Genomic DNA, 22,681 nt, shown 5'->3' with positions numbered 1-22,681 from the left:
GTTGAATGCCACTTTAAGCAATGCAGTGGTATCACATCCCAGCCTGCTGACTAGACAGTGAAGCAGCACCAATACATTGGTTTTTAGTCAACTCGTGTTACTCTGCGCTCTCCTTCTGGTTGGGTTCACACTGGTAAGACAGGACAGTCGTATGACTGTGGATCTGACTCTGCCCTGCGACTTGAAGCCCGACTTCCATCTGACTTCAGTGCAGACTGGTAGGTCAGGAAAGGGTGTGGAAACAAGCAAGCGCCCCTCCCCCCCTCCTGAACCATACCAGGCCACATGCCCTCAACATGTGGGTTGGGTGCTTTGTGGCAGGGGGGCCCTGCGTCCCCCCCACCCCAAAGCACCTTGTCCACCTGTTGATGGGGACAAGGGCCTCTTCCTGACAACCCTGCCCACTACATTGTACCCCTACCCATTCACCTAAAAAAAGTCACAAAAATTAAAACAGCACACAGGTTTTTGAAAAAGTAATTTATTAAAGCAGCTCCGGCGTCTCTTCTCCTTCCGATTTCTTCTCCCTCCAGTAATGTCTTCATCCTCTGGTTCTTCTCCCTCCACTGAAGACATCTTTCTCTGGTTCTTCTCCCTCCGCTGATGTCTTCTTCAGCTGCCGGTTCTTCTCCCTCTGCCTGGTCTCCTCACTCCGCTGTCTTCTCCCTCTGTTCTTCCTCCGATGTTCTCTCGACACTCTCTCCCACTGTAATGCTGGGTCCGCCAAGTGCCATTACTTATATAGCCATGGGGCGTGGCCACCGGGTGCCTCTTTTTTTTTTTCTTAAGGAATACACAGCAGCATTAAAAGCTTGTTTTCAGATCTGCCTGGTGCTTTACTTTAACACATTATGTATACAGCAGAATCAAATTATGAAGATGATGCATGAAAACTGGAGCAAATAGAGCGATAAGATTCCATATTTCATCTAGTTAGAGGTCAGAGAATGACAGCTAAGTCCTGGCTAGTTTCTGCAGGTTTCCAGATCACCCCTGTGTATGAGTAATATGAACATTGTACAAGTTGGATAAAATCAAAGCAGGAAAAATATTGCATTGAGCAGTTCTGCCAGCTGAACAAAGTGAGTGACAATGTGCAAAGATCAGTATCATGACTGAACTCCTAATAAAGTATACCTAACTCAAATATCAAATAGACTTCATAGAGGAAAAAATGAAAATAAAGATGAAATAGAATGAATTTGAAGATCTAACTGTGATATTAGAATCCCAGGCATTGTCATCATGGTAATAACATCCAATGTGAGAACAGCTGCCAGAGACCATGATGTAATATATTTGCCTTTTTCCAGAAAAGCTCGGCACCCCACATCTGTGATTCACATTACAGTCCCTTAAAATGGAAAATGTGCCCAGATTATGATCTTCTTGAGATAGTCATATAACTCCAACATAATACAACCAAGCTTATTGGAAGCAGGTTCCATGCCTTCTGCAGCTGTTTGGTCAGATCATCATTATTAGAAGGAGCTTTATGGTCATCAGCATTTACCTATCAAGTTTTTGCATAAGTTACCATCCTGAACTAAATTTACATGTGAGGTCCCCAAAAAAGTGCACTTCATACTGGGTGTGAACAATCCACTTTAGCAGTTGTTGCTGGTTTTGTCAGAATAGAGCAGCTGACGCCAGTATACTCAGAAAGCTCTATTTATAGAGAAACTACAGCCTCTTCCTCTGAAGGCATGTATTTGTCAAAATGCAAACTTCCTAAAAGTTATTTGCATTTTATCAGCTCATGCAAACATTTGTAGAACCAAAAATATATTAATCAACCACAACATTATTGTTGTATTGCAAGATTGTATACAATGTCACCAGAGTTACAATTATTGGATAATACAAGAAAGATTTTCAACTCTGAGTTTGGGACAGCTTATCCAAAACTGGCATTTTAAAGTGGTTCTAAAGGATGTACATGTTTGTTTACCTCAATGCCTTATCTGCATTAAAGCGGAGTTCCAACAAAAAGTTCCTGGTGCCACATATGGCACCTTTTGGGGGGGGGGGGAGCGGGTACCTGTTTTTGACAGGTACGCTGTCCCCACTTCCTTTGGACCTCACCGTGGCGAGGTACGTCAGAAGTCTGGCCCCCTCCTCTTCCATCCTCCTTCCCCTGCTGCCGGGCCAGTAAGAGAGCGCAGCTCGCTTCGCGCATGCCAAGTAGGGACCCGGCTGGGGTGCCGACACTGCTTTAAGGTATACTTACCTGTATACTTACCTTCACCTGTCTGCAGCAGGTCTCCCCTCTCTCTGCTCACAGAGGTAGCAGTGGGAGCCATTGGCTCCTGTAAGCAGAGAGTGGGTGGGTGAGGCTGAGCCACACTGTGTGTGTCACTAGACGCACATATCCTGGCTTAGGAATGAGCCTATGAGGTGTGCCCACATAGGAAGTGGTATCCTATGGTGGCTCACTGAGAAGAGGAGCCCAGAGTTCCGGCAAGAAGAGGAGGTTCAGGGCCGCTCTGCAATAGCAATGTTAGAGTTTGATTACATTTGGACTGAGAAAATGCTTCTTTTTTCCTTCAGCAGACTAATGACATCATCTCAGCCTAAGCAAAGTCTCTTGAACCCAAGGAGCCTTATGCCATATACACATTGGCGGACTTTTCGACCGGACTGGTCTTATGGAACGAATCCATCGGACAATCCGACCGTGTGTGGGCTTCTTCGGACCTTCAGCTGACTTTTTCTGTCGAAAATCAGACGGACTTTAGATTTGGAACATGTTTCAAATCTTTCAGACGGACTCGAGTCCAGTCGAAAAATCCACTCGTCTGTATGCTAGTCCAACGGACAAAAAAGGACGCAAGGGCAGCTATTGGCTACTGGCTATCAACTTCCTTATTCTAGTCCCTTTGTACGTCATCACGTTCAAAAGACTCACCCCCTTTTATTGATGTGTAATGTCACATGTCGGGAACTTTTTCATGCAGACCTGGAAAGCTACCAAAAGGTCCGCTTAAGACAACTTAACAGGTTCTTATATTTCGAGGGGGCTCAATTGGCATAGCTCCTAGCTGTCCCTCATTTTAAGAGACTCTCCCTCTTTTGGAACCACATCTCCCGTTACTCTTTGCACTTCCAATGTCCCTATTTTAGATCTGATACCTAGCCTTATGTATATGTATATAAAAGTATGATTTAACTGCTTGAAGTGCATTAAACTATTTCCAACCTTAAAACTATTACATTGGTTATTTACATTACTATTATAAAAGACAAGTACTAATGAATAAGCACCAGCATTTTTACTGGATTAATATTCCACTGTAGTTCTCATGGTCTGTGCGATTTTGTGGCAAGCATCATAAACCTAAATATGCTTTTTTTTTCTTATAGTGGATCTATCTTTACTATCTCAGAAAGTGAAGAAATGTAATAAAAATGCCCACAATGCTTCTGTTGTAGAGGTGCCCAGTGCAAGTGGATTTTGTGTATGGAACAGGCAATTAGAGGTGTCTTGTGTCCAAGATAAAATCTATTTTATTGTTGTAAACATTAAAAGGCCATGAAACGCATTTCTTGGATACTCGAAACTTCTTCAGAAAAGGTAGATCACATACACTTTAGAAATAAGATTGACATGAGACATTGTAGGTACAGGGAAGAAGTAGGGCTTAATTCAAAATATAGTAAAAATGCTAATTGTAATAATAATAAAAAAGGATGGATAAAAAATAGGCTATATAATCCACACAGTAGTGGTTGTAATCAGAATGATAATAGTAATAGTGATGATTATAATAATAAATATGTTTACAAATAAATGATCATCCTGATAACGAGAAGTTAGTATATCAAAATCGCTAGTATGGAAACATAACTGTAAAAAGTGTACAGTATATTGAATTCATAAATACATTAAGATCCTTTGGATTAAAAAAAAAAAAAAGAAAAAAAACATTTTTAAACGTATAGACCCCCAAATGTAAAAGATCCAATAAAGATCTTTAGATACTACTCTCTATAAATTACAGAGAACGTTTAACAGGGGATCTAATCAAAGTGTAATGACCTGTACACACGGTCGGACATTGATCGGACATTCCGACAACAAAATCCTAGGATTTTTTCTGACGGATGTTGGCTCAAACTTGTCTTGCATACACACGGTCATACAAAGTTGTCAGAAAATCCGATCATTCTGAACGCGGTGACGTAAAACACATACGTCGGGACTATAAACGGGGCAGTAGCCAATAGCTTTCATGTCTTTATTTATTCTGAGCATTCGTGACACTTTGTGCGTCAGATTTGTGTACACACGATCGGAAATTCCGACAACGGATTTTGTTGTCGGAAAATTTTATATCCTGTTCTCAAACTTTTTGTGTCAGAAATTTCGATGGAAAATGTGTGATGGAGCCTACACACGGTCAGAATTTCCGACAACAAGGTCCTATCACACATTTTCCGTCGGAAAATCCGACCGTGTGTACAGGGCATAACAAAAAGATCATTAGAACATTAGATCAGCAACTTATTGATTGCAAATCTCAGAAATTTGGAAGGGATGAATTGGCGGGATCAGGACATTTGGGTTTCTGGGTCTGCAGAACTAGCAAATTTGTGTGTGTGAATCACAAGATGTGCCGAACAGAATTACAAATTTAGAAATCCTTCAGCAGTGCATATATATATATATATATATATATATATATATATATATTTATATATATATAAAATATACTGTATATGTGTGTATATGTACACACTGCTTGCATGAAGCTGCTGTTTAAATGTCATGCGATAATAAAATTTACGATGTTCTTTTTTTGCTCTTACATTTTCTAAACATACCACCTGCCAAAAATATTTAGGGTTGTCCAAAAAAAAAAAAAGAGCCTGTCAGTGCTTGCAGTGATGTCAGTGTGAGACTAGATTGAATTTATCACCAGCAGTTACATAGTACTGGGAGAGAGTGGTCAGCCATTTCAGCTCCTCTATGCATCAGACTTCTGACAAGGGCAAGTTAGATTTCTGCAACATTTTCGTGATTGAAGGTTTGCATATGTTATGTGTGTAAATGTTTGTAACAGGTCTAGAATGTCTTTGGAATCTTATATGCACAAGCTATCTTTGGAACAGCTACTGGCTACACTGTGCAGGTTGGATCAGGGTGTATGTAATGTCTATTGTTGCTTGCAATGTTTATAACACTACACAAAGCATGTACTTGGCTTAAAGTATGACTCCACTAAGGCGGGTCCCTAGTGTCTGTTGTGGTGATAAAATTCTGAAATGCAGGGGTTCTTAATTTTTAGGAAGGAACGATCAGAAAGTGAGATACTCCATGGCACTGACTCACTGTTCTGACAATTTTCTAATCGCGGATTTTTTTTTGGTAGGTAAGGTAAGTAATAGGCGCACGCTTTATTAATGATGTGATGGTTTTCTTGACAAGACTTCAAGTGGTCAATACAAAAGGTCTACACACATGCTGAGTTGATGTAGTGGATAGCACTTTCGCCTAGCAGTAAGAAGGGTCACTGGTTCGAATCCCAACCACGACACCACCTGCCTGGAGTTTGCATTTTCTCCTTGTGCCTGCTGGGTTTCCTCCGGGTACTCCGGTTTCCTCCCACACTCCAAAGACATGCTGGTAGGTTAGTTGGATCCTGTCTAAATTGTCCCTAGTATGTATGAATGTGCGTTAGGGACCTTAGATTGTAAGCTCCTTGAGGGTAGGGACTGATGTGAATGCACAATGTATATGTAAAGCGCTGCGTAAATTGATGGCGCTATATAAGTACCTATAATAAATAAATAAAAAATAATCATCGGTTTGCTAATTATCTGATCCTCAGAATTATTATTTGTTTATTTTTATTATTAAATCTGCATGTGCTTATTTTAGGGGTATTATAACAGCAGCACAGATACAATGAAACACAGACGTCTGCTTGGAAATAAATTAAATTTTGGTTATAATGTGTTAAAAGAACTGGTTCCCTAAAGCTCTGTTCACATGGCTGCAAGCAGCATCCAGCTCCTGAGTTGTTTCAACCAAGATTGAGATTGTCTTGCTATGATTGTTCCAGTGGCCCCAAGTCATTGATGTAAATGCCTGGAGTGCTCTGGACACTGCATTCAACCTTCATATCAGTGAAGCGTTACATAATGCATGGTATTGAATTATGTCCTAAACTGATCAACTACTACCTGCACTAGGGTTGCACCAATACTAGTATCGATGCCGATACCGAGTATTTCCACAAGTATCGGCACTCGTGCAAATGCACCAATACCTGAAACCGATACTTTCAGGCTCAGTTCTTTGAGCTTTCAGTGGGTCTACCCAGGGTTAAAGAAGTCCTGTAATTGAAGCTGTCAAAAAAAAAAAGCAGCTGGCAATGTTTATTAACAATTGCTCATCCCTGAAACACTAAAATAAAAGGAAACATTGTTTCTTTTTGTATATTTCTGTTTCTTCATCTGCAGATGAAAGGGGAACAAATGTTCCTCTGTTTAACCCTTTAATAACCCGTAATTTACTCTAATCAGCCTTAATTAACTCCCTATTCTCCTCCATTTAATTATTATTTTCCTGCTTTTTTCTTTTGTTCACGTCTATTTTATAAATGATAAACAATTAAAACTTTTTTTTTGTTTGCTTTGTTAGTGAATATTTTTACACATATATATTAACATATATTTACACATTTCACATTGAAAAAGCGCTAAATTAAAAAAAATGATTTAATTTGTAAATAACTTTTCAATGCTTTGTACCATTGCTGCCAGCTGAAAATAAAACAAAACAGCTGCGGTAGGTATCAGTCATTGGTATCGGCGAGTACTAAAAAAAAAAAGTATCGGTACTTGTACTCATTGTAAAAAAAATGGTATTAGTGCATCCCTAACCTGCACTGTATACATATTTTGCTGTTGTTTTACATGGCCCGCCCTGGGTATTATTACACCTATGGTTTTCAATTATAGATTTATCCAAATGGTGCATGGTTTTAAAGGCAAGCCTTATTACATTGGTATTGCAAGTTTACATTGTTTTACGACTTTAGTTAACTGATGGCAGATGTTTGTCTGTAGACCTAAAAAAATACATTCCTATTGCACTTTTTAATATTGTTTTATTTTTGTTAACATGGGTTTTGAAAATGAATATGTAGCCTACAGTAACTAACATTATATTGTACTCTAATGTAATTTTTGTGTAATGGATTGTTTTGCCGTCAGTAAAATTTAATTACATTGTGAGGGATTTTAAGAAGCCCATCTAAGAATCGTGTTTAATGTCATCAGTGTATAATCATCCACGAGCAGCTCTTACTGAATATGATCTTTATGAACCTGGCAAGCCTAGTGAACAGAAGACGTGGCTGTAAGCCTAGTGTGATGATTTGTATCTAGAAAGACTGAAATTTGCATATGGGCCATCCATCTAGAGCTTTTCTATCCAGTTGCCAGGCCTAGGTCACAGAGCATCCTGTGTTTCTCTATGCAAATCATCCCAATGATTCATCCCCATCTGACACAAATACGAAACATTTTTACTTTAAGGTTGAATAACCAGGGCACGGTTTCCATAGATGACCATGACCTTAGCTCTGTTATTTCTGGATGCTGAATGATCTATGTGCAATTAAATCTCCTTCAGCTTTGCTTTATCTGTTATATAATATATATATATATATATATATATATATATATATATATATATATATATATATACAGTGTGAATGTGTGTGGGTATAGATATATTTTAACATTATATACATTTTATTCTATTGCCTATATTCTATGGCTTAGATGTTTTGCAAGACCACAATCTGCACAATCTGTATTGCACTTTTTTAAAATTAAAAATATAAAATAGTCCTGTGATGCAAATAATTCTTTGCGGTAGTATTAGAAAAACACTATGGCCCCCTATTCAAATATTTACTGTGGGAGGATATTTACTAAAGCTGGTGTACACAGAATCTATTGCAGCTGTTCATGGTAACCAATCAGCTTCTAGGTTTTACTGTCAAAGCTTAACCACTTTCGGACCACCCGCCGTCGTTATACGTCAGTACTTTGGCGTTGAAAACTGTTGTTATGGCAGCACATGTGGTCACAATACTGCTTCTGATTTCTAGGAAGCATTGTTACCCTGTAAGCTGTTTCTGCCTGTACTACACTGGAATGAGATGTTGCAGGGGGCGTGGCTATTGGTATTTTTACTGCTGATTCACAAGCTTGCAGTGTCATCAGCACTTGGGCACACCTAGTCCTGCCCATGCTTTGTGTATTGGCAGCACTTGCCTGTTGCTTAGGCTGCATTCATATCTCAGCCTTTTGAATCGTGGGCAGATTTGCAGCGATTCTGCTTGCGATTTAAAAGCACCCAGGTGTGAATGACAATTTGCAGAAAGCAGATTTAAGATGCCATTCACTTGAATGGCACCTAAAATTGGCGGTGTGGTTCTACTGTGATAAATCGCCCTGCAATCGGGGCAGCCCTCATCGCGTGAAGCTTGTCTCCCAAAAAATGTATCACACGTCAAATGCCTCAGAACCGCACCGCAATTTTAGGTGCCATTCAAATAAATGGCATCTCAAATGTGCTTTCTGCGATCTGTCATTCACACCTTGGTGCTTTGAAATCGTGGGCAGATTCAAAATGCCGACATGTGAATGCAGCCTTAAATTTTCCCAATGCGAGCTTCAGTGTCTGGGAAGGGAATTGCTAGTCCAAACTTTGTGGAAGTAAACCATCAAAACATACTGAGATTATTTCAGATTTTTCAGGATTGTACAAAATAATTTAGGTTTCTGTACACTGTAAAAATGAGTCACCCAATATGACATCTTCATAAGCAGCCTACCTTAACACATATGCCATACAAGCATGTGGCCAGATCTGAGATAAACAGTCGTTCTATCCAAAATATATGAATCATGCAGAACAGTAGAAGAGAGTTGTACAATGACTTTATACGCGGGGGGGGACTTGGGCAAACCACTGGTTCACTATACAAAAAAAAATATTCATCCCTTTCCCGTACCATAAGGCATAATTCTGCATATAAATAACATTTTGTACTTCTCTTTACTACATTTCATCAATTTCTGCTGTGAGGTAATTGGAGCCTCACAGCTCAAAAATGAGACTAAAAAAAACTGTATGAGTATCACTGAGATAAATTGTCATCAATGTAAAAAAAAAGTAATTTTCATTTGACAGCATTTCAAGCACAGCCGTAATCATAGGGTAAGAAAAGTATATTACGTTTTCTAATCCAGTGATGCAGTATTAGGACTTGTACAGACTTCCAGCAGCCAGTCTGGTCTTCAGGCTCCAGTTGATGGATCTGTTGCTTTTAGTCTGGTACTTTATTTAGGATGATTGCTCACATTCCAGGGGTCAGCTGTTGGAAGAACTGTAGGAGTCTTCGAGGAATGTTACTATTCTATTCTGTGCTATTCCAGAATTAGGCATTCACTTTGAGCTTTATTTCCAGCTCCTTAGATTTTATTTATTTTTTTAATTCCCAGCAGCTGAAGGTTTTTATGGATAGTAAGAATGGAGAAATAACCCACAGCTTTAATATTTCACTGGCTTCTGTTCCTGAACCAGTTTTGCAGACATTTTGGAGTCTTTATTTCTGGCAACTCCAGCTAAGCCTCAGCCCTACTGTCAGACTGCTGTGTGTTCCTGTCAAAGTGAATGAGCTCTGTGTTGTGTGAGAGACTTAATGACATAACCATGTGAGCTAGAATGGAAATTCTTTTTCTTACATTCATAAGGTGCTAGGTCAGTGTGAACTGATAAATCAGACAATCTCCCTGTATAAAGGAACTCAGAAAATGAGAGTGTCTCTGGGGTACCTGTAGCATCTTCAGATACCCTCAGGCTGTATATTTTTAGCCTGTATATTGTAGTTCCCTAGCATAAAACATGATGTGGTCATTCCTGCTAGGAGCTTGTCCAGCATCCAAGACATTACAGTAAGCTTTCTAGCATCTGACAAAGGTATGATGTCTTTACAAAGTATGGTAATATACAGGGACGCCTATAAGGGGTACAGACAGCCCTCTAGTAAGTGGCCCTGGGCCCCATCATGTCAGCAGGGGGGCCTGCCATGGGCTGCCTGTGGGCAACCCACGGTCCACCAACTTCCTAACCCCACGTACGTCCCCCCCCCCTTTCTCTGCTTCCCACCCCTGACGCAATGGGGGATGCAGGTGTGGCAGAGTGCTTGATAATCGGGGGGGGGTGTAATGCAGGTACAGAATGAGTAATAAATAGCAAGTCCATAATATATGTTATGGACTTGCTATTTAAATGTCCATGCTATATACTTTTCCCTTATGGCATTTTTTGTTTAGCACTGCACTGTTTTGCTTTTTGTTTTTTTATATTGGTTACTGCAATTTGAGTGCTGGCACCTATAGATATTAATGTTTCTAATTCACCTAAGGGCAGATTTTTCACATTTAATGAGTTTTGAACACAGAGTATTGGGAGATGCAGAGTGCTGTCATGGGGTCATGGGGAATACAGGGGGTATAGAGTAAGGTTTAAGGGAGGATTCAGGGTTTACAGAGTGTGGGGTAGTGGGCAGGGCCCCCAATAGAGGGCACTGGGGGAAGGGAGTCACTCGCTCTCCTATCCAACCTGAGGTGCTTACACGGGTACCCAAGAACAGATCTGAGTCTGGACAGGAAAGCGAGTGAATCCTGAATGGAATTAACCCTTACATCAGGTAGGCTGTACGAGGCACCATGATTTTGAATAATGGCCCTACTAGTATAATTCTGCCTGCATATGGGACTATTCCAAGCTTATGCATCACAAAGACCACATGAATGTATGGTTGCTCTTGTCACCAACCATGATGCTCATCTGGAGACAACGTGCAGTGTTACAGATGAAGAGGATAGGTACAGTTGTCTTGTCCAGTCCACCAAAAACCTGCAAAGACAAAAAGGTATTATGTTTAGTGATCTACAGAGTGTTTTCTTTGACTTCTCCTAATGACTATGTTCCTTCCCTGCTGCTGGTGTGACCCACAGGTCTAGAGGGACATAATACAAAAAATACAAAAATATTAGAGAAAATAATCTATAATTGTAAATGTACTTTTGTACTGATAAAAAGCGGACCCTGGCCTGCCTTCTTGCTCTGTGAATGTTGCCTAGTTATCATGCTTATCTGTTGGCTTCAATGCTTAATTGTCTGCATGTCCTTAGACTACTGCAACCAGTACAACCAAGCAACTAGCATTTTTAGAAAGAGAGTGCAGTGGTAACCCCATGCTTCCTTGAGGTTTACATGGAATAGCTATTATAAATATATTTCTAAAGTGTAATACACCCCAGTTGTGGTAGGATACAAGAGATTTGAAGCATGCAGTCATTGAAAAATGGCAATACCAATCTTCTTGTTATGCTTTATAATCACGGGGGGGCTTGCAAGACTGAAAAAGGTCACTCTCTATGGCGTAACAAATTTCTTTAACATGGAGCTTTAGTACAAATATGTGCATTTTTATTTTCAGCTTTGCAGACCGGCTTTGTTTCAGCAATAAATTTTATGTGCACACTTTAACAGATTACAGTAGAAATGAATTCCTTTCAGCTCTGAGCAAAATATCCCGTGTACAGTAAAGTGATATGTTGAGAAATAGCAAACTAAAGTGCAGTGCTCCTCAGTCAGCTTCATTTCACAGCTCAGTGCTCCAAAAACGCAGATGATCAGATATTCACAGTGGGCCAAGTGCCAGCTTACGGAGGTTCCCGGGAAAGAAGCTGGAACTGATAGCAGCAGTACTTTGTCATGACTGTGGGGGGCACTGCTTCTGGGGGTCGACCGCTGTAATTGTATTTGCTACATGAAATGATCAATTTGCAGTTTAGGTAATCAATTATTTCTATGTGCTGTTTGAAAATTTCCCAAATACTATGATAACCTTGGTGATGAATTAAAATATGATCCAAACACAGCATGGACTATGCTGTATGCAGGCAGAAAAACAGACACTCTTTTGTGAAACGCTCATGAAAATAAATTGGCTTTGCCTACACTATGCAATGCAGTATGTTACGGGAACTAAAATAATCTGACTACTGTATCAAGAGCATGGCTTGCCCCCTATTCTGTTGCTTCTATTACTGTGGAACTGCAGTCTGCTGTATGTAATGCCACTATTACCTGCCGATTTGTGGCAGTTGGAGAATTTGTAGAAGCAAGAATTTGCTATTCATATACAGTACTGAGGAATTCAAAATTTTTAATCCCATCGGGGCACAGCACTGAAAGTGAGAGTGCTAAAGAGTAAACGAAAAGTGAGTGTAAACACTGCCGTGTTCAACGAATAGTATTATCTGCTCTCCAAAATAAATATGCTTTACAAGTCTATGGGAATGGAACAGCTTGCTTGAAGCTGGTAAAATAGAGGTCAGGAGGTCAACTTCAGGTCAAATGCACCTGTCAAAAAAATGATCTCAATATGGATCCCTTAGTACAGTGATTCTCAAGCAGGATGCGGTGGCACCCTGAGTTTTTGGGTTTCCCCAGGGTTCTGTGAGCACAGGACCCAGTTTGCCCTGGATCAGCGTAATGAGTTGCCATGATTCAGGCGGCCAGCCACCGGATGACACTCTAGGGTAGTACACATTGTGCCATTTGTGGCTATCCTGTTGGTGGCAGCATTCAGGGCAGCAACATGCAGAATCACACCCAGCATTCAGGAGAGGACAGCAGTCATCCAGACTTGCTCAACCTCCCATCATCTGCTGCACTGAAGGAGCCAAAAGGGTAGGAATCTGATGTAATGAAGGGACTGTGTAATGGGGGACCCTGTGATGGGGGGACTCTGATGTGATGAGAAGACCTGGTGATGAAGGGAATATGATGTGGTTGGAGGACTTTGACGTGATGTGAGGACCTCTGATGTGATAGGGGAGCTTTTCATGTGACGTTTATTACATCAGGGCAGTTGTGTGCATCACCCAGGTTTTCTATTGATTGGCAACATTTTCTTTTTTTTTTTTTACATTTTAGACTGGGGTGCCTTGGGATTTTGCATACTTTTAAAGACTGTGACGACTGAAAAAAGGCTGAGAATTGCTGCTTTAGAAGCCCAAGACCCATTGACATGGGCCCAAGTCTGTCAGTAAAATATTTGCAGGTGCATTTTAAACAGGATGTATAGCTTTTTGGCATGTTTAAATAATAACATATAACCCCTCTAAATTTGAAGTTCCATTGCAACATGATACATGTAAGTATCTTTGTGTTTCTGTAACATAGCCAAGTAAACATAATGAATGACATTTCATAAAACAACATACTGCACACTTCTATAGGCAGAACAGAACATGGCTATATGTACAGGGAGAGGTGTGCATGTGTAAACACTGTTACTATGAGCTCTCCTATGACTGCGACTGGTAGGGAAGGTGTGTTCAGCCATTATTGCACCCAGCATCATCATATACTGAAGGATCAGCAAGAGTGAGTAGGATAACATTGGGGAAATCAAAGAATAGGGATATCAAGGGGTGCCCTAACAGAGATTATTGGGACTGCTAGAAATATAATTTAAAAGAAGAATCTTTCTACCGTCTTGAGATATCTAGAGATATTCCTTTATTTTCTCAACTATGCATGTAATACTCTCTGTTTAGTTTGTGTTTCTAGCGTTTGCTTGTTCCATTTCCTCTTTGACTCTTGGAAAAAATGTTCTCTGCCAGGCTTTTTAAATAGAATATGTACACTCAAGAGCAGGATGTTTAAGGTGCAATCCAGTGAAGGCTAAAAATGAAGCCTCGAGAGGAATACGGAGGCACAGCATACCTGCTCAGTACACATTACAGCAGGGGTCTTAAACTGGCGGCCCTCCAGCTGTTGCAAAACTACAAGTCCCATGAGGCATTGCAAGGCTGACAGTTTCAAGCATGACTCCCACAGGCAGAGGCATGATGGGACTTGTAGTTTTGCAAAAGCTGGAGGGCCAGCTGTTTGTGACCCCTGCATTACAGTGACCCTTGGAGGTGCTATCTGTACATTCACTACAATGGATTAGAGAAAACGCTGTAAGGCAAACTTGAGTCTCATTTTAGCACAGCTGCAGTGACTGATGAATAGCATTACCAGCTTGCTGACTTGTTTCACTTGTACCTGGATTTTTTTTTTCAACTGCGGTGAACATGCAAGATGCAGAGTGATGGCATCACTTGCGGTTTGCATTGATGTCTAGTACAAATTTTAGAAACTAGCACTTTGTTTTGCTAAAAAAAATGTGTCCCAGTGTCTCCTATTGTAGGCTTATGTGTACAAGAACATAAGGCAGTGCAAAAAACTGTTGATGGTCAGCATTAAATGTCTGACAGCAGCCAATCCAAATTCAGTTTATTGAAATCAGGTAGTTTGAGTTTTATAAAAAAATAAACTGTTTTCAAATTTCTCACTGTTTCTGGGCACTTTTTACATTATTTTGTGCTGTGCAATATCTTCCCATTAAAAATTGCTTGTAAATCGGCTTTTAGTGTACTCAGAAAGAAGGGCAATGCCGAAACCTGGAAACACATTATTCTGCATTTTCACCTGCACATCCAGAAAATTAACATGATGTCAGTTGTAGGAGGTGAACTGAATGCAGCAGATAAATACCAGAATTAAAATTACAGCCATCGCTCTGGTGGACTGTGCATCCTGTTTCTTTAACCCAAAGAAATGAAATTTCCACTAAGCTAGATTTCCAATCTCAGCTGCTAAGTGCACAGAGGTTACTCCTCACTCCTTTTCTTTGCACCGTTGTTAAGTAAGCCCAATAGTTGTCCTAATTTTCCAAAATAGACTGCAGTAATACAGAAGCGACACAATAACTGCACAGTAAAAATTAACAGTTCTTGTAATGCTTTCTCAAAGAAAAACAATATATTCTTTAGCTTTTGAGTGACAAAGAATTATCGGTAAGTATCTTCCGTGAAGTTTTCATTATCAGGCTGTGTGAGCCCCCAGGCATTTTAGTTATGAAATGAAAATTCAGCTAGAAGGAACGGCATAAATTTGAGACAATTCACAGGGATGAAAAAATCAAAAGCTACAGTTCTTCTCTAGTATTTTGTTTAATGTTTTCATCATTACAAACACAAGGTCCTGTGTAACGGAAAATACTGGACCACATGAACTTGACCTTTATTAGTGCCTTCAGGTTAAGTAAATCTGGTTTAAAATAAAAGTTAGCATGAGACCTGCTTTATACTGATTATTTTGATGCAAAAAATATTTAGTACTTTAAAGTAACATCAATTTATAAAGGATTTTTGGTGGTAATTATACCACTGACTAGAAAATGTTAAAGAAATAATGGTCAGTCCAGTCAAACAGCTATTTTATGACATCTCTTGGGGTTCCTGGGTTTGCAATCCCTCTTTGAAAATCACGAGGGGGTCCCACTCTACCTGTTGGATACTTTTTATGTTATTTGGAATGCAACAACACACAAAGGCGGGCAGGGACACCTCGCTATGATAGGCTGCCTCACCTGTCAAAGAAATGTGCTGTAAAAATGAGTGGGCATGGTTCAGCACTATGAGGAGGTCCCGGAACTTCTCCTGTCAGAACAACCTGGCATTTGGCAGGGTTTGTGAAGCTGTTTATATACATTGTACAAAGTCACCTTGAGATTACTGTATTTTTACTTGCAGCAGTTCTGCTGTCTTTATCCTTGATACTGTTTTTCTTTTAACATTGAAATATATCAATATATAAAAAAGTTATTTAATCTAGTGGTGTGTTAATTTAAACAATTAAATGTATTTTAAAGTGATATTAAGCTCTAACTGTAAACTTTTACTTAGAGGTAAGCTTATAATAGGTCCTACCTGTAGGTACCATAAATATTTCTTAAACTAGCACAGTTTAGAAGATATGCACATCTGGTCCAGCTGATGATGTCACCAGTGCATGTGCAGTTCGCTGTGCATCCATGGCATACTGGGTATGCTGCGATTGCAAAGAGCACTGTGCCACCAAAGTCACACTGGAGTGATGCCATTGCGACCCAGCCATTCAAAAGGCCGGAGAGCAAGAACCCAGCATGAAGACTGGGAATAGATGGAAGTGCCAGAAGCCATGACAGCTCAGTGCAGGAGGGCTCTGTTTGAATGGTGAGTTTAACATAATGTGCCAGTGTGTGATGCCTAAAACTGCACAGGTCACATTTAAAAAAAAGTTTCTAAAGTTTAATATCGCTTTAAAAACTATTGATATAAAGTCCTGAAATCTGTATTTATATTAGCCTCTGTTACACAGTACTATGTTTCTGACATGTTCATAACTGGGAGCTTGCTTACAAAAGGGGAGAGCATATGACTGTCCGGTTGTCAGTTGTAGAGTGCTTTAATTTTCCAATTCCCAGGTAGCGGGAATTGAGGTACCCAAGCTTTATTCCATATCTGTGATAAACAAAAGTAAAGTCACCCATTTTGCTAAGGCAACAAGTGCATGAATAACAGTGGATTGCTATTTTGAGAGGTAAAACAGTTCATATATGTGTATATCAACTGTATGTTTAGTGCAGATTGAGTTCAACTTTAGGCAACGCATTGTAAGCATGAACGGAATAGATATCTTCTGAAACTGTTCTCTACAGCAGTGGTTCTCAACCTCAGTCCTCAAGTGCCCCCAATGGGCCATGTTTTCAGGTTTACTTTGCACAGCTGCTTTAAATCAATATCAGTGACATGGTATTGATAAGAGCTATTTTATCTAAGGGATGTTCCCAAAACATGGGCCGTTGGGGGTACTTGAGGACTGAGGTTGAGAACCAATGCTCTACAGCATGCAGGCACAAAGCTTTAAAAAGAACTACTCAATATTGCATTTCTATGATAATTTGAATCACTACCCATGAATTGTTATAATACTACCACCTTGATTCCCAGAAATGACTTGATGTGGAACTATTTTCTTCTATTCTCTTCTTGTCGGGAGGGTCAGGTTGTAAGGCTGTCTTTTGTCCTGCCTGAGCTGAGAATAGATGCTAAAAAACAAAGGAGACGCCAGACTTATATTAAAAAAAAGGGGAGGGGGCAAGGATGCTTTTGAAACTGCTGCACCTCAATGCTGTTTAAAGTCAGTAAATTTTAGTTTTACTACTCTTTTATCCATTTTCTTTTTTAAAAGGTGGACAGCAGTAGTAGCTTTTTACTTTAAGCAAACATTTTCTTAAAAATAATCAAACCCCTCATAGGGGTATCTTGCTGCAATTCGAAATTTAAACCCTGTGCTTTAAATCCTTGAGAGGTGATTCACAAACTCATGTCAGAAGTAAAATACAGATACCTATATACATTATATTACCAGTTTTGCATGATCCTATTAAACTAGCTAGGGCATGAACAGAACACAGCCCGGAGCCTAAAGTGCTTTTAATCCAGTACTGCCTGCCAGGCATGAACTTAAGACATTTCTACATCCTGTGTGCACATCTTCAGAGAAATATATGGTTGGAAATAAAACTATAAGGCTTCTAGGGGACCCATACTAAATTAAACACAGATAATGACCTCTAGTATACAATTTCTAGGATCCATGACCTATGCATATTGTAGTAACACCTTTTTCTAGACTGAGCAACTCTCTATTTGTAGACAAGTTTGTAGTTGTTCTTTGATGTCTATTTTCTATTTCCACAGTCTTGTAAATACATTTGTTTTTCCAATTTCCTAGACTGTTACTCTACTGCAGATGAAAAGGTTCAGGTATAACTGAAGTGTAGGCTTCTGAGATGAGAGAGATTTTCTGTTCAGTAATGGAATAATCCATAACGGATCAATAGCTTGTAGAAGGGAATGACTTCTTTACCCTTAGAAATACATTTCAGAAAACATTAATGAGCATGATCCCTTACAAATCTATGTCACAATAACAAAGCCCATTCTAAAGAACGTCATCTTTGAAACCATGCAATAGGACATTTGATCAGTTACCTACTTAAATAATGATTTTGCTGTTTCTGGCTTCAGCCGTCGTCCATTATTGAAGGTTCTGATTTTGACTTTAAGAAGTACATATTTTTATTATCTATCTGTGACACCTAAACGTGGAGACAAAGCAGCTATCATTTACTCTGAACAGAGGTGTAATATTATCCGAATCATAAAATGGTAATACCCGGTATTATGATGCTTCAATGGACAATTGTGGCAATTTTGCTTTTGATATGTGTATTACTTTGGCCATGTTGGACCAGAATTTGATCTATATTTTATTATATCCCTGTCATTATTATAAAAGACTTCAATAGGGCCATTTTAAAGAAAATTGAAATGAAAGAGTTGCCTCAAAGCGACCAATCAGGGTACATCTTGTGGGAAATTATAGAAATCTGATTTGTCACTGTGGGCGCTAAATATGCTTTTGTTCCCATTTTCCTTTCTTTAGCTTAAAAAAACTGTCCTTACGAGTTCATTAAAGTTTAGGCTTGTCTGACTTTTCTTTTCTCTGCTGCAGTTAGAGCAATATAACTATATAACTTCCCTGCCTCAAGACGGGGATTAGGCAATGAAGGAGCAGAAGCAGATGAAGAGTTATCCCTCTGCTTTCTCCTCCTATCAGCAGGCTCATTGTCTTCCCATATGTATGGAGCACAGCTGATTTGCCCCTAATCCTGCCCCTTCACTCCTAGTTCGAGTACTGCTGTACAGAACATCAAGAGGCAGATATCACATCAAATTCAGATGCTTACACTAGCTGCATTAAAAACAAACTTCATTACTATAAACTTTTTTTTTTTTTTAAATAAATACATAACTGCATAAATTGGTGTTTTTTTTTCATATATGTCTGGAGTTCAACTTTAAGACTGACCAAAAATGTATGAACAGATAGTTGTAGGATCAGTGAGTACTTTGACCTTTTGGATAAGACTGACACAAGTAACACACCCTGTACAAGTACTTTGCATTTGTTCTGTGGAAGTCCTTTCATTTCATAGTATGAAACCTGCATTCAGTAATCATATATCAGGTGATATGATATCTAATACATTTCCTTTTATGTTGGAATATATATCTTCCAGAGCCTTGTGCACAACATTTTAAAGCTGTTTCTGTTGGATCTCTGTCTAGTTTTAATGATAAAGTCTGTGTTATTCTTAAAACTTATGACTATTTTTTGGTTATTTGTTTCTAGTGTTGAAGGGGAGGTCCCTGGAGGTGAAACAGGTGCTTCACTAGACAGCTCATCAAGTTACCATCAAGGCTCAATAACGCACAGCTCGTCGATAAGCCCTGAGCAGTACGACCATCCTGCCTACGGGATTTTTTCAGTATCCCCTGGGCAAAGATCACGACGACCGAAGCTGCAACATTCCACATCTATTCTGCGCAAGCAAGCTGAAGAAGAGGCTATTAAACGGTCCCGATCATTATCTGAGAGCTATGAGCTATCTTCAGACCTACAGGACAAGCAGGTGATAATATTATTTATTAACAAGTAATGCCCCCCTGGGAAAAGACAACCTGAATAAATGACCCAGCCACTAAGCAGTTTACTATCAATTATTATTGTGTGTGGTTAAAGGAATTAATACAGGCGGTCCCAGGGTTACAAACAAGATAGGGATAGGTTTGTTCTTAAGTTGAATCTGTTTGTAAGTCGGAACAGGTACATTTTTTAAGTGTAGCTCCAGCCAAAAAAAATGTTTTTAAGCTTTTTGGATCGCATAGAGAAGGGTTAACACCCCTGTAACATTTGTTTTGCTGTCTGCCCCTGTTCAGAAGATTCCACCTCACTTTCTGTCCCAATGACAATTTGATTTAGAAAATTTTGGGTTGTTGTGGAAACAAGCCTTGGTGACGAAGCATCAGTGGAGGTACCTTTTTCCCATAATAATACTCTTACAGGAGTGAATTTCCCTTCCTAGGGGTAGATTTCCTCTCACTTCTTGTTGCCTCCCTCCGTTTGTAAGTAGGAGTTGTTTGTAAGTCAGATGTTTGTAACTAGGGGACCGCCTGTAAAGTACAATAGGCTGCCATTTATACCAATTGCCTAGCTGTCATGCTGATCCTGTGGCTTCAGTACTGTCTGAGTCACTGATCCAGAACATGTATGCAAATTAGAAGTGCTGTCTCCTTTGTGACTTTGATTGTTTTTCTGGGTGAGTGACATAGAAATCGTTAAAGCATCAGTCAGCCAGGCAACTAGAATGTTTAGAATGAGATCAGCAATGGAAATCTTTGTATTTTTTTCTCTATTCTAGCTTTCTATTTACATAATCAAAAACATGTTTAATTTAGTCACAAAAACAAACTCATTATATTAGACCTTCAGAAAAAAAGGCCATCATTAGTGGCGGATGAATCTTCCCAGGATTTTTTGCCAAGGGTTCAGCGAATCTTGTTCAAAATTTGGTGAACCTGAACTTAGAGGTGAATCGACTGAAGTCTATGAGGGGCTGATCTTGTTGTTCTGGCCATTTGAAGGGATAGTAGCCAAACTGACATAAAAGGAGGGCACTGTCATGAAAGACATGTACTAATCCCCCCCCCCCCCCCAAAAAAAAAAAAATGTTTTAAATAACATACAGCAGAGGGAGGGTCTTTTCATGTTTTTGCTTTGAGGGCAACATAGAAAGTACATACATTCTTTAAATAACAAACTTAGGGGATTCCTTAACCCTTTCGCTGCCAGGCCCTGTGCTCCATTTTGTACACTGAGGTGGCCAGACCATTTTTGCAATTTTTTCTTTGCTTTTTTATTTTTCACTTATAGCTTTCAGAGTTTGTAAAATACCCCCCAAACCATATATTTTCTGAAAGCACATGATCAGTAGAATAAAAAGAAAGTGCTACTGATTTTTTTAGACCCCGTGGCATTTGCACAAATGTTTATCAAACCAATATATTTGCAAAAAATACACTAAAACCATTATTAGCAGATAAAAACACAGCAAATTTTACACAATTTCTTACTAAACATAAAAGCTTAACCTGTATTGAGTTAATAAATAATAAATATTTGTAATTTTTAAATTGCGCCTTTTTGCAAAATGGTGAAAATTGAACAAAAAACACAAAAGTGTAAATATCCAAATTTCTCAAAAAATCTGAAGGTCAAACCAATATATTCGCAAAATATATATCAAACCAATATATTCGCAATATATTCGCAAAAATTACACTAAAACCATTATTAGCAGATAAAAACACAGCTAATTTTACAGCAGATAAAAACACAGCTAATTTTACAAAATTCCTGCTAAATCCCTACTAAATATAAAAGCTTAACCTGTATGGAGTTAATAGATAACAAATATTTGTAAATCTTAAATTGTGCCTTTTTGCAAAATGGTGAAAATCGAACGTACCCGTACAATTTCTCAAATCTGTAGGTTTTCATTTTTCACTTACAGCTTTCAGATATTGTGAAAGACCCCCCCCCCCAAACCATATATTTTCTGAAAGCATAGGACCAGTAGAATAAAAAGAAGGCTCTACAATCTTTGCGCAAATGTTTACCAAAGCAATATTTTCGCTAAAAATACACTAAATAGTAAATTCATACATGGGAAAATGTACAAAATTTCTGCTAAATTCCTAGTAAATATAAAAGTTAAAACTGTATTGAGTTAATAAATAACAAGTATTTGTACATTCTAAATTGCACTTTTGTGTGAAATGGTGAAAACTGAAGGTGCGCAAAACTGTAAATAACAATTTACTCAAAAAATCCGGAGCTTACCATTTTTCACTTACAGCTTTCAGAATTTGAAAAGACCCCTCAAATTAGACATTTTCTAAAAGCACATGAACTGTAGAATACAAAAAAGTGCTACTGATTTTTTGGGCCCCGCAATAATTGCGCAAATGTTCATCATATCGCTATTTTTACTAAAAATACACTAAAATCATTAATATTGCACATAAACAGAACTTAACTTACAAAATAACTGCTAAATTTGTACTAAAGCATCGTTCACATGTGGCATACTAAAGTGTACGCCCATGGAGGGACATGTTTACCCGCACAGGGATGCACAGGTGTTCCGTGCTTCCCCGTACAGGCAGTCCCATTTATGTCAATTTGGATGCAAAGGCTGCACAGGCATAGCTGCTGTTCCCAATCTGACATCCGTGTGGGTACATGACCCCGAACACAGACAGTGTGAGCTCAGAGACATGCATGTGGACCTACATGGATGTAAAATTGGGGGCAATGGCTCTGTTCATGCAGTTGCTACATCCCAAATGACATCAATGGGACTGCCTGCACAGAGATGCACAGAACACCTGTGCATCCCTGTAAAGGTACGCTGTATATGCCCTGTGTGAACAAGGCCTTAGACCCCTTTTACACAAGCACATCGATCAGGTCTGCCTGTCCATTTTTCAGGCGGGCCCAGTCGGACCACCTATTCTCTATGGAGAGGCTGATGTAAATGGACGTGTGTCCATTTACACCCACCTGCATCCGATCCAGTCCTCTAAAAACAGACGGATGGGGATTCCATCCCCCACCCATCTAGCAGATCAGATAGGATGGTGTCCGATGGAAATGGACAGGCGGTCTGTTTGCTCCCCCCCTCCGTTAGAGAACAGCGGGCTGTTTCTGTGTTTGCTCTCACCAGCAGAGTGGACAGGGACTTGTCATCTGCCTGCTCAGCAGGGATCAGCAGACAGATCCCCCACTGAGCAG

General features: G+C 39.4%; 1 protein-coding gene across 13 annotated transcripts in view; it reads left to right on the top strand.

Annotated features, from left to right (window-relative positions):
• The window catches only part of IQSEC1 (IQ motif and Sec7 domain ArfGEF 1), a 1,490,190-nt gene that overhangs the window by 1,304,765 nt on the left and 162,744 nt on the right, over positions 1-22,681 (top strand). For all 13 annotated transcript variants that reach the window (XM_073592398.1, XM_073592404.1, XM_073592399.1 and 10 more), the window contains one exon: positions 19,178-19,457. In XM_073592398.1, the coding sequence (XP_073448499.1) occupies positions 19,178-19,457 (280 nt within the window). The remainder of the gene's footprint in view (positions 1-19,177; positions 19,458-22,681) is intronic.

Source organism: Aquarana catesbeiana, linkage group LG07, assembly GCF_042186555.1.
Source record: "Aquarana catesbeiana isolate 2022-GZ linkage group LG07, ASM4218655v1, whole genome shotgun sequence".
Lineage (NCBI taxonomy): Eukaryota > Metazoa > Chordata > Amphibia > Anura > Ranidae > Aquarana > Aquarana catesbeiana.
The sequence above is the reverse complement of the archived record's forward strand: the minus strand, read 5'-3'. Positions and strand labels throughout refer to the sequence as shown.